At 36.2% G+C, this 13861-nt stretch overlaps 1 protein-coding gene and 1 long non-coding RNA gene across 2 annotated transcripts; both read left to right on the forward strand.

Moving 5' to 3' along the window:
* Window positions 1–741: 741 nt before the first annotated feature.
* Window positions 742–6983, forward strand: LOC138750914 (uncharacterized). Its single transcript, XR_011349599.1, has 3 exons — window positions 742–820; window positions 5792–5858; window positions 6835–6983. It is a non-coding gene; the product is annotated as an uncharacterized lncRNA (long non-coding RNA).
* Window positions 6984–11260: 4277 nt separating this feature from the next.
* LOC138750915 (potassium voltage-gated channel subfamily S member 3-like) lies at window positions 11261–12776 on the forward strand. The gene has a single exon (XM_069913043.1). The coding sequence runs from the start codon at window positions 11280–11282 to the stop codon at window positions 12759–12761; it is 1482 nt and encodes a 493-aa protein (XP_069769144.1). The 5' UTR covers window positions 11261–11279; the 3' UTR covers window positions 12762–12776.
* The last annotated feature ends 1085 nt before the right edge of the window (window positions 12777–13861 follow it).

The following is a 13861-nucleotide window of genomic DNA, read 5'->3' on the forward strand; positions in this document are numbered from 1 at the left end:
ACTACTCAATTTTTTTTATCGATTAAAATAAATGATTATCTATTACAACCAACATGGGGTTTTTGACTCTAATGTAGATGGACGTGTTATACTGTGTAATGGCCACAACATCCTCAAAACCTTTATATGATGAAATGACATGACAGCTTCTGATAATTTATAATTTCCATTAATTCATGCATAACCAACACTCTTGAATGTTTTGTGATCTTATTGTGGATTTAAATGTTGAATAAAAATTGAAAAATATAAATGAAAAAAAAACCCAATGCGTATTTCTGACACTATTTGAGAAAACGCCTTGGAGTTTGGACAGTTCCACCACTTTATGGTCACAGCAGTAGGGTTCTTCCAGTTACATGCTCCAGTAGTTATACATCGGTAGTCTGTGACAACTCTTCAATAACATCACACGAGCCTCTTCGAAATTTCAATCGATCTTCTGCCGAGATATGAGCAATTCGGATCATTGCCAGAAATGACAGCTCAGTGAAAGCAATTACATTTTCTACATCTTTCTTCAGCAATTTGATCTGGAGGGAGAGAAAGAGCAAAAGACTCACCAATCAAATTCAGCAGAAAAGCGAGAGCAAATAAACCAGCGAGCGGACTGATGAAACCCCGCCTCCATTTATAATCCAGTGTTGGGACTGCAATAGCAGCAGTGTTTAGAGGGTGAGGCGTGACATGGGCTGCGGCCAACCTTCCAAGTCTTGTTTCAGTTAAAATCAACGGGATGGACTTTAAAAGGGTTTTATATATATTTACGATGAAAGTGTACTTTTTGGAAGAAAGATGTGACATCGGATACCAGCCCAAGGTAACCAACGTCTATACTGTTATATTTCAACATTGTCAATTTCCCCACTAGAACAGACTGCCCGTTTCGGTGCATTAATGTTAACCACAGTCGCGACTTTCGCCCCATGAAGCTGACATTCGCGCTGCTCTGCATTTATAATGAAAGTTACTAGGTCATATTAAAAAAAAAGTCTTGGGAAGGGGGTCCGCTCACACGTTATATGATTTCTGGAGATTTTCGATTTTCTATCATGTGATGAATAAAGAACTGCATTTTTGAAGTTGTGCGGTATCGACTTCCCGTCAAGTATGCAACTGTGATTGATATGTTGGGTGGGCCTTGCCATGAAGAATCTAAATGAACCGTATCGGGATTTAATGTTCAGAGTGTACTGCAGTAGGGTTCAATCAAAATGATTAAGATAAAAATTTAAAAGTCTTCCTAAAAGGACAGTGTCACACTTGTCCACGTTTCTATGAACTTTAAAAAAATTTCGATCTTTTCTATATGCTTTAATTTCGGCATCTGCTTAATCTTTCCACTCTTTGTACAGAATATTGGAAGCCTCTCAGTTTCGAAGTCTATCATAGCTGGACCAATTGCAACACATTAAAAGTTATCTTTTCGTTTGAGGCATTTTCAGTCACTCACACACACACTACCTGTATGTACACACTCAGTTAGATCTCGATGTTTATATGCACTCCACCAACAATAGGGTTACCTTAAATTTCCGCCAAAGTTTACAATAGGCGAGAGAAAGTGATCTTGATGCTTCTTTTTGAACTTTAGCGAGGGAAGCATAACGTTCCGTCACCCAACTTCCAGAAACAATTTGCCGGGATGAATAAGTAGATAGATACCATAGTCAAAAAGAATTATGCGTTCTAAGCAAATATTAACTCGAGTTGCCAGTAATGTCCCTGTGATGGGTTCCTAATAAAATAAATTGGGGATTGGATTTCAGGAGATGTAGTTAACGTGGATTTCAATGTGCTGACTTTAGACATTATCATTGCGAAACATCTCCATCCATCCAATTTTGCTAAACTGCAGCCATTATTTCTGTTTGTATATACTTCGTGCATCTGAAGCACAAATGTCGTGGTGCTTTGCGCATGAGGTTTACGGGTTCCCATCCATTCTGGTGTTTCCGAAGAATCGATGACCGAGCGAACGAGAAAAGACAAGGTCATAACTCCCATTTCATCACTGATAACCTGTTATTTATCAATGGTGCCCGATAATGCTTCTTTTACTGTCTATTTTGGAGATAAGACTGTTTTATAAATCTCATTTATAAATGAGGTTGATCAGAAGATTAACTATCTGCTTCTTGAAACACGCTTGTTTCCTTGGCTATTTAGGCATCTTAGCATTTTAAAACAAATTATGTTTTATATTGTAATAACAACCATTTTTTCATGGATCATTTGGAGAAAGTCACCCAAGTTTAGAAGGGGGAATTCTAAGAACTATTTTAGATCATCTCATTAAATATATAATGATCAATCTGCTGCGAAAATTATGGCAAACCACAGCAAAGATCATAATTAGTGCCCAGCTGAATTGCAGCTTCTGGTCATGGGGGCCCTGAACCACCACGATTGCTTTGACAAACGGGGAGCCCTTGACAGCTCTTCAATGACTCGAAGTAAGATGCTGGATTTCACCCTGAACCATTGTAAAAAGTTGAAGGCAATGCTCCATGATATAAATACCCTATTAATGGAGTGATTTATGGTCGGGATTGGGCTCTAAATTTTGGAGGTCTGCAGGAGTTATTATTTCACCAGACCGTCTACGGCTGCAAATAATACATTCAATCTTAAACCTTTTTAAATCCCCCCCCCCCCCCATCTTGTTCTTAGTACGTTCTCCACACATGTTTGTGTGGGTTTTCCCCGGGGGCTCCAGTTTATTTTCACCCATTTGAAATGTTCCAGGGATGTAGGTTAATTGGGTGTAAATTGGGCAGTACGGTCTCATGGGCCAGAATGGCCTGTCACCGTACTCTTCTGTAAGTCTACATGTAAATTTAAAGAGACCACATTGTCTTATAATATTCTTGGTTAAATAGTACCATGTATAAACCTATTAAAACGAGCTTATTTGCCTTTATTAGATCTCACAGGGATATTGCTGAAAGGATGTAATACATTATCTACCAATATTTAGGATTGGCTACAAAGAGCCAGTGTTAGCATTATTTTACTTATTTTTGTCCTGATGAATTTTTAATGTTATTATGATAGCAGAAGTTTTGGCACCTGACAGCATTGAAAGAATTGACATGAGTACATGTAATCAGCAATCCAGACTGCACTAAACTACTGATTAAACTTACTCAGACATAAAGAAAGTTAAAGTTTAAAAAAAATTTGCTGAATCACTGTAAATCGTATCACAACCAAGAAAAATCTTTGGTGAACAATTTCATTTTAGATTTTAACTGAAAATGACCATATGACTATATTTAAATGACATTTCAGTGTGTATTTATTTCTGTAATATTAATTTTGGACATAAACGCATTTACTTTCCATTATTCAAAATTGTAGCAATTTAAAAAGTGTTATTTTAGAGGTTAAATACGTGTCAACCATTCTGGCCACTAGGTAACTATATAACCATATAATAATTAAAGCATGAAAACAGGCCATTTTGGCCCTTCTAGTCCAGCACTGAACTAAGTACTCTCTTCTAGTCCTACCTACCTGCACCTTGCTCATAACCCTCCATTTCCCTCCCATCCATAAACCTATCCAATTTTTTCTTAAATGACAAAATGGACACTGCTGCCACTAATTCTCCCAGAAGCTCATTCCACACAGCCACCACTCTATGAGTGAAGATGTTCCCCCTCATGTTACTTCTAAACGTTTGCCTCTTAATTCATGACCACTTGTTTCAATCTCTCCTTAACTCATTGGAAAAAGCCTATCCATATAAACTCTATCTATCCTCCTTATAATCTTAAATACCTCTATCAAATCCCCTCTCAATCTTCTATGCTCCAAAGAATAAAGACCTAATCTGCACAATCTTTCTTTGAAATCTAGATTCTGAAACGAGGTAACCTTTTTGTAAATCTTCTCTGCACTCCCTCTACCTTATTGATATCCTTCCTATAATTCAGTGATCAGAAGTGCACACAGTATTCCAAATTTGGCCTCACCAATGCCTTGAACAGTTTCAACATCACTTCAGAACTCCTGTATTCTATGCTTTGATTTTTAAAGGCCAGCATACTAAAAGCCTTCTTCACCAATCTATCCACATAAGATTCTACCTTTAGGGAACGATGAACCATCATTCCTAGATCTTTCCACTCCACTGCATTTTTCAATGCCTGTTATTTACTACATATGTCCTGTTTTGATTATTCCTTCCAAAATGAAGCATTTCATATTTATCAGCATTAAACTCCATCTGCCATCTTTCAGCCCATTCTTCTAAGCAGACCAAATCCTCCTGCAATCTTTGAAAACCTTCTTCATTATCATCTACATATTTACTAATCCAATTTACCACCCCATCATCCAGATCATTAATGTAAATGACAAACAGCAAGGGACCCAGTACAGATCACTGAGGCACACCACGTTACCGGCCTCCAGCATGACAAACAGATATCCATTAGGACTCTCTGGCATCTCCATTCCAGCCAGTATTGGATCTATTTGACTATCTCAAAATTAATACCTAACAACTGAACTTTCCTAACTAACCTTCCATGCGGAACCTTATTGAAGCCCTTACTGAAGTCTATATAGACAACATCCACTACTCTACCCTCATCAACATTCCTAGTCACCTCTTCAAAAATTTCAACAAGTTTGGTTAAACATGACGTTCCACGCACAAACCAGTGTTGAGTGAGTGTTCCTGATCAGACCTCGCCTCTCCAGATACTTATATATATTATCTCTAACAATGCTTTCCATTAATTTACCAACCACAGACATCAAACTTACAGGCCGATAATTGCTAGGTTTGCTCCTCAAACCTTTTAAAAAAAAAAGAACCACATGTGCAATACGCCAATCTTCCGGCACTATACTTATCTCTAATGACATTTGAAAAATCACTGTCAGAGCCTCTGCTATTTCTCCTCTAACTTCTCTCAAGGTCCTGGGGAAAATCCTGTCTGGATCTGGAGACTTATCCACCTTAATATGCTTCAAAAGCTCCAGTACTTCCTTTTCTTAATCACTATAGTTTCCATAATTACTCTCTTTGCTTCCTTTATCCTGCACAATTCAATATCCTTCTCCTCAGTGAATAGCAAAGAAAATAAATTGTTTGAGATCTCCCCCACCTCTTTCAGCTCCACACACAGTTGTCCAGTCTGATTCTCTGAGGGACCAATTTTATCCCTCACTCTCCTTTTGCTATTAACATATTTGTAGAAACCGTTTGGATTTATTTTCACCCTGTTTGCTATAGCCACTTAATTCCTTCTTTTAGCTTTTCCAATTTCTTTCTTAAGATTCTTTTCACATTCAATGTATTCTCTGAACGTCTCCTTTATTCCTTGTTTCTTATATTTATTGTTGGTCTCCCTCTTTCTACTGAACCAAGTTTCCATTATCCCTTGAAAACCATGGCTCTCTCAAACTATTGACTCTGCCTTTTAACCTAACAGGAACATAAAGATTTTGTACCCTCAAAATCTCACCTTTAAAAGACCTCCATTTCTCTACTACATCCTTCCCATATAAAAAACAAATTGGCCCAATCCACTCATCGTAAATCCTTTCACATCTCCTCAAATCTAGTTTTCCCCACTGAGAAACCTCAATCTTAGGCCCTGACCTATCCCTTTCCATAAATACATTGAAGCTAATGGTGCAAAATTATAATTTATCAGATAAAGTCAGACAACTTCGTGTTTGCAAAAGAAAATGGTAGTTTCTTAAAGTGTGTGATGGATTATTTTGTTGAGAGCTAAACTGGTGTTATTAAAATGAACTGTTTCTCCAACAGAATGTGAAAGAGTCATCACCTGCTCTGCTTCATCTTTTCTAATTTAAGAATGCCATCAATGTCAGAGGTTAGTAATTTGCACTCCAAACAAGATTTTACTTTTAAAATATATTAACTTGTCAATATTTAAATATATTGATTGTATTTCAATTCTGATATGGTTATTTGCTTATTTGGGTCCTTTTGTTTCTCTATAAAAGACAACTCCGTGCATAACTTGAACCCACTTTGATAAACTATTCAACACAACTTTACCAAAGAAGGTTGGGCGAGTAGAAACTTAGTAAAGTTACATCCATGGTGAAAGAAACAGAATTAATATTTTAGGTCAATGATCTTGCATCAGCATTATATATGATTTCTTCAGAATAAAAGACTTTAAAAATTCCTAGTCATCTCAAGCACCTTTACATTCAATTTAAAGCCTTCAGCAGAAGCAATGAAATACTGATGATCCCTAGATTTATATCACTCATGTAGTTTTGCACTGATTTTGTTGGTTGCAACGGGAAGATCAACATACACTTGTATAATACCCATAACATTGTGAAAATCTAGGTTGCAGAACCACGTAAAAGGGTGTCAAGACTAATTAGTCAAATAGGTAGATTTAAGGAGTATTATTGAAGAATAAACAGATACAAAGGATTAGTGAGGGAATTCAGAGTTTAGGGTTTTGTCAAGTGGAGGCTTGGCCTCTAAATGTGAAGCAATAACATTTGGGGATTGTCAAGAAGCACTCATATTGTTAAGGATTAGAGTACGGAAAGGATTAGAGTTGAAAACTCGAAGAGAATTGAAAACATGGATAAGAATTTGAATTGCTGGAAAAACTCAGCAGGTCAGACAGCATCTATGGGTAAAAATGCCTACTCAAAATTCCAACATCTGCAGCTTTTATATTTCTCTGGATGTCTTGCTGGGCATGAGTGCAATGAATATATAATCTTTGTCACGTTTGGAGACCTTTTGATAATTCCTCCACTGAAAAGTTTCAGTCAAAAGCTACTTGAAATGTTCTGAAGTTTGGTGTTTAAATGCAGGCTATCAAGTGGTCCACGATGAAAGTAATACAAATTCTAAGGAACAATACACAGAACAGCCGGAGGAACTCAGCACATGGAAAGCAATAGGCAGTCAACATTTCAGGCCGAGCCCTTCAGGGATACCAAGATCGGGGAAATACCTGAATAAGAAGGTGAGGTGGGGAAAAGGGGCATCTTAAGGGGTAAGTTTATTTCCTCATAGATCATAAATAATAAGCAATTTGTGAGGATGGCTAGGAAAACAATAAATATCTATATAATCTGGTCGTAGATTTCCAGCATGAAGAATTTGATCTTTGTGACTGCAAAGTGAGGGACGCAATACATGAAACCAAGAATAAGAACCATTTGCTACAAAGCCCTTCAGGAACAAAATGCTGTTAAAAGGCTGGATGGTGAGGATGGGCAAAGAAGTGATGAGAACAATTTGAGTTATCGAGTTTATTGTAAGAAGACTCATTGAAGTAGGAAAGTCTGATTTTATGTTAAGGCAAAATAAGCCATTATTTTTGTATATTTTCTTTATTGTGAAATAAACGAGATTTTAATTCATATCAAACTTTCTTCTCACTCTGATACTTTAATCCACTTTTGGAAAGATTTAAAATTTGCAAGTGCAGATGCAAATGTATGAGGATACATTTGATAGAGGTACACAAAATTATGAGGATAATATATAATGCAAACAGGGTTTTTTCCACAGAGGTTGGATGAGATAAGAACTAGAGGACACGGGTTAAAGGTGAAAGGTGAAATGTTTAAGGGGAACTTCTTTACTCAGAGAGCGGTGAGAGTGTGGAATGAGCTGCCAGCAGAAGTTTTGGATGCAGGTTGAATTTTGATCTTAATGAGAAGATTAAATAGGTGCATGGATGAAAAGGGTATGGAGGGCTATGCTCTGGGTTCAGGTCAATGGGACTAGGTGGAATAAATAGTTCAGCATGGACTAGATGGGCTGAAGGCCTGTTGTGTCGTAGTGTTCTTTAGTTTTATGAGTAATATGGGTTCCACAGTTAAATCCCTGGTTTCAGCTGTCGTTCATAAAAAAACGTAAAATAAAAGCAGAAAGATGTACAGGATTGGTAGATAACTGGTCACATCGGTGTTTTTGGGTAGCAGAGACCCATGGGCTGTATCGATAAATTTAAGAAAAAAAATTTAAAATGCTGGAAATATTCAGGAGGTAAGGTTGCATCTATAGGAGAGAAACACAGTCAACATTTCAGGTCAAAGACCCTACTGCAGTTACAAGAAATTAGTCCCAAAATGTGGAATCGACAAAATGTTTATTCAGAATTAATTGATCTCTCACTTTAAGAATATTTCAACATTGGACCACAATATGAAAAAGTGGTGATTCATCATTTCTAAAATGTTGCATTTCACAAAAGCTTATATAACTTCATATTATAAAGCTTAAATGGAAAGTTTGCTTTTTTTACGTACATGCTCACTCCATGAAAGTTATTTTTATCTGAAACTTCCATGACCGTGCTACCTTTTAATCACAGTTATGCTCTCTGTGCTTTTATTTTGGATTTTTAAATCTAATACATTCAACATATTGATTATTAATGTGAAGAATATTGTTTATGGTGTAAAATAGAATGGAATTTTTATATACTGCAGAGTATGTGTATTACTTATAAGTCCTTTGTGCTATAATTCTGCCAAAAATTACAAATGCAATCAGTTTTGAAGAGTGTGAACTATATCTTTTCAGTTAAACAATATCAAAATTAATTGAACAATCTATTTGAAACAAATTTTAGCTGTTGGATATAAACCAAAACTTGGGAAGTACGAAAACAAGATGTTCATCTAGTGGAGTGGATCTAGATCTTCACTGCATAATATCCTGGGGGTGCTGCTTCTGAAGTGACCACAGATAACACACAAATGTCCACTCAAATTCAAAATCAGAGACACTTCATTGAGGTGAAAACCTGAATTTTAAAAGGGATAATCTCCTGAGTTCCTCCAGCATTTTTGCATTTTTACTACAACCACAGAGTCAGCAGACTTTCAAGTTTCACTGGGTTAATTGTTTCCTGTGCAGCGGTATAAAAATGCATCCTTCCACCATCAACATCAAAGGTTGAAAGCTTGCTTTAGCTGGTGCCTGAAGATTTAGCCCATTCTTCAAATGTTTATTTTTCCACTATTTTTAAAAGGCCAACGTGAACAAGAACCCACACGTGAACCTGATCTTCAGTGTTTTTCTTTTAATTATTTTAGTTTGAGAATTTTCAGTCAACATGCAGTCAAAATGAAGAAGTCAAAAAGAAAAACATCAATATCAATAATATTAACAAAATAATACAATTACCGATCCGCATGTTGATATTAAAGAAAGTGAGGAAAAAAAGAAGAGTCGACATATGATTCAAAAGAAAGAAAAATTACAATAATATTACAAAAATGCAAATTCAATGTCCACAAAGGGAGAAAAAGATTCCATATATTTTGTGGCAACAATATTGGCAAAGCTTGAAAAAAGAATTACAGGTAAGATGTACGGAAGGTGTATGGAACCTTGGTTTTCAAGAGATATTGAGACCCTGGTTAAGAAGAAGAAGAACGGAACCATTGCCTGAAGAGGGCACAAAAAATCAGTGAACCGGTGCGGACTCGAAAGGCCAACATGGCCTGTTTCCGCTCCGTAAATGGTTATATGGTTAATGTTGCTGCTAACATGAACGGAATCATTGAGAATTGGTTTAAGTGTTTGTGTTAGTCACTCACTGGGCCTAGGCAATACGTTGAATTCATTACATTTCCCTCCACTTCATGCTTTTTTCTGTATATGACTTAAAGACCAATAAACCCTTGTCTTTCCTTAAATATTTCTTTATCTTGTTTTGTGAGTGTAATCACTACTGACATTAATAAACTCCCCTTTTATCAAAGGCATTTCACAGAGGTTTTAAAGGGAAAAATATGGATGCTGAGAAAAACTGACATTAGATTTTAATGAGCAATGAAGTGGTTAGGTTTGGCGAGAAATTTCCAAAATGTGTTTCCCTTGTTAACTGAAGTTACTGGCACCAATGGAATTAAGATAGGAATAGTTAATAAAATGGTTTACTCTGCCCAGGTAAAAGAGAGATGAGCCTCCCAGTAAAACTCATCAAAGCATATAACATTCATTGGATTATAGCCATCCAGCATGCTGTTGATGAAAAATGTGTGAGAAATCCATGATTTATAAGGTACAGTTAGTTGTGGTAATGGGAACATCTAACACTTTTAACATTGTGAAAAGAGACAAAGTGCTTCACAAGTGTGTAATCATATAAATATTTATGGATGGGTTTATAAGGGGAATTGTACAATTGAAATACTGACACCTTTCCAAAGGCTAATTTCACCATGCATTTCACTATTGATTTTAAAACATTGAAGGCGTATTCTTCTTCAGAGGCCCAATAATTCTTAAATCGTGACAAGAGGGAAAGGACTACAGAATAATCTAGAATATGGAAGAATAAGGGAGTGATAGGAAGGGGAAAAGTCATTGATATATGGGGAAGGAGATGGTTTTAACTGAAAGATGACAATTCAATGTTACTGGGAATAAGGAACTATACATATTCTCTTTTAGGTGGCAGCCTTTTTACTCACCCATTTATTGCTGAAAGGCCATTGATCTAAAATATGATACTATCTTTTGTCTTTCTACAGTGTGCTGCCACCATTATCTGTTGCGTTTTAATTACACAATGATTATTTAGTTAGCTTGCATTCTCAGATAGCATTACATCCATGTCTCACTGAAAACTTCTCGCGGTGATGCACAAATTGTTATACCCACACCGACTATTCAATTTCTGTTTATATTATAGCCCTTTTTGCAATTTATGCTTGTACTATGTAAATTATTTGGTGATGTGGAGAAGTGAAGGACTATTACTGTGAATTTCTCATGAAATAAAACATGATGCATTTCTGTTAATTGTCTAGAAAAAAAATCTAGAAGTACAACTTTTGTTTTTAGCAATCAAGAATAGAAGATTGCTTTGTATGGGTTATCTAAATGTTGAGAAGACAGTGTCCTAAACTCGAGAATAGTGTCATTTGTTTTGGTAAATCCTACCCAGTTAACTCTTGAATTTAGCAATGCTACCCATTTCATGTAATTCTTAACTAAAATCAGATATCTTAAATAGCTATTAAAGTGAATGTTTTGAGAAAACTTAGTAACTGTATGTGACATTAAAGGGAAATGATATTGTAGTATTAGTTGGTATCATGTATTTATTAACAGTGTTATAGTTTTACTTATAAAATTTGTATTATATTGGTTTCAATGAGTCAGCAAAACCAGTTTTTTTTTAACCACTTTCTTTAATCCTTTGACTATATAATGTTACTTTATTTTAGGTGTAAGTTGTTTCTTACATTAGTAAATGGAAGGCATCAAACGATAAAGATTTGTCAACATGATTTATGGGCAGTTGTTTGAAAGGAGTGCCACGGATCACGAACTCATCAACATAAATGTGGGAGGATACAAACAGAGAGTCAACCAACGAACCCTGCTACGCTTTCCTCACACCAGGTTAGGAAAACTGCTGAAATGTGACACTGAGGAAGACATTTTGGAGCTCTGCGACGATTACAATGCTGTGGACAAAGAATTTTACTTTGATCGGAATCCCTGCTTGTTCCGGTACATTCTGAACTTCTACTACACTGGGAAACTGCATGTCATGGAAGAGCTCTGTGCATTTTCTTTCAGTCAAGAAATCGAGTACTGGGGGATTAATGAACTTTTTATTGACTCTTGCTGTAGCAACAGGTACCAAGAGAGGAAGGAGGATGTGGTGGATAAAGATTGGGATCAGAAGAGTGATGAGAGTATTGACTCTTCCTTTGAAGAACTGTCAGCCTTGGATAAAGATATGGATAAATTTGAAAACATGTGGTATGGAAAACTAAGGATGAATATATGGATCAGATTAGAAAATCCTGGACATTCACTCTCTGCCAAACTCTTTGCAATTTTATCATTGGGTGTGGTGCTGACATCTATTGTGGCGATGTGCATTCACAGCATGCACGAGTTCCAGCAATTTGATGAAAATGATAAAGAGATAGTTAATCCTGCTCTGGAAGGACTGGAGATTGCGTGCATTATCTGGTTCACTGTGGAATTCATTGTGAGGTTCTCAGTTACACCAAGTCTAAAAAAATTCTTCAAAAAACCCCTGAACCTCATTGATTTTGTTTCAATCTTACCTTTCTACTTTACATTGACCCTGGAGACCATGGATGAGGACAGCGAAGAGTTAGAAAATGTGGGTAAGGTGATTCAGATCCTGCGTCTAATGAGGATATTCCGTATCCTGAAACTGGCCCGGCATTCAGTGGGCTTACGTTCATTGGGAGCCACTCTCAGGCACAGCTACCATGAAGTTGGTCTCTTACTCCTTTTTTTGACAGTTGGGATCTCCATATTCTCTGTCCTTGCTTATTCTGTTGAAAAGGATGAAAACGAGTCAGGACTTCAGAGTATTCCCATGAGCTGGTGGTGGGCAACTATTAGCATGACCACAGTTGGGTACGGGGACACATACCCTGTCACACTACTAGGAAAGCTCATTGGAAGCATTTGCATTTTATGTGGAATTCTGGTGGTGGCTCTCCCCATTACTATAATTTTTAACAAATTTTCCAAGTACTACAGGAAGAATAAAATGGTGGATATTGACCATTGCAATGCAGAACTTGCGGAAAGTTGTCCTGATTTACCTTATGTAAACATTAGAGACATGTATGCCAAAAATATGCACTCACTCATTGCTAGTATCTCTTCCATGGTTAGCACTGATGCCAGTGATCACACCTTAAATGCCTCCAGCATTCAAGACCTTGAAACTGTCCATAACCCTGCAACATCGGAGAACGGTTCAGCAAAATAGAAGGTTTACAGTTTTATTTCATTGGCTAGAATCACTGCTTTCCAATCAAAATTAACTTCTTTGATTTATTTATTTGTTGCACTTTAAAATACTCAGGGTATTCTATGTTTGACAGACAATAGCTATTTAGCCTATTGTAATATCATCATAAAAATGAAAGAAGCATGTGAAATAATTTACTGACTTCCACTTTATGCAAGTATAATTGTAAGTGTTTTGTCTGTCTTTAAAAGAAATGTCAATGCAATAATAAATTCTAAACTCAGTAAATTAAAAAAAAGATAAAGACTATATGCCTGTGAATATATGTTGTTTGTTGTTCATTTCAGAAAGGAGAAGCAAACAGCTGAAACTCTGACAGTCTCGCATGAAACAATTTTCATTTCCTATTTAAGAAGCAAAACCTTTCCTGTAAAGCTGCTTTTAATACCTATAATAATTTTAAAAAAATTATATAACAATATATACACACACATCCCTTCTGATCCCCTCTATGGCCAATAACTCAGCCTTTATGTGCATTTCCTCGATTTCCTTCACATCTGCCCTAAACCCTTTCACCCCAAGGCACAGCCACAACCTGTTGAACTAATATCAATCTAGATGAAGTACGCGTATTTCAAACATAATATGTTTAGTACTTTAAAGTAACAATACACAGATTGTCATATTAGCAGTTAGAAAGATTTTAAAAAAGTATTTTATAAAAGCATCAGAGATATTTAGTTTATTTAGAATTGTAGCAAAATCTGCATTAGTTGAATACAAATGGTTTTCAAAGTAATTTCACCCACTAACTGAATTTAGAATTGGAAAGAAGCAAACTAACAAAAATATTATCATTGTCTTCCTCAGGATATAGGTGCTATGATCGATCAATGAAAGTTTAAATCCACATCAAAGACTTAAGAGCAGATAAGTCAACATGGCGCTCATTTAATTAAGGGAATTATTTGTCAGCTTAAATATTAGAACAGGTCTCTGACTTCCCTTTCAACAGTAAGGAAAATACATAATTGAAGAAAATCTGGGGAAATTTTCTTGACTCCTGAACTAATCTCCATGGGTGAAACTCAAGTGGGCCAAGCGCATAAATATCA

The sequence above is a fragment of the Narcine bancroftii genome, unplaced genomic scaffold, assembly GCF_036971445.1.
Source record: "Narcine bancroftii isolate sNarBan1 unplaced genomic scaffold, sNarBan1.hap1 Scaffold_304, whole genome shotgun sequence".
NCBI lineage: Eukaryota > Metazoa > Chordata > Chondrichthyes > Torpediniformes > Narcinidae > Narcine > Narcine bancroftii.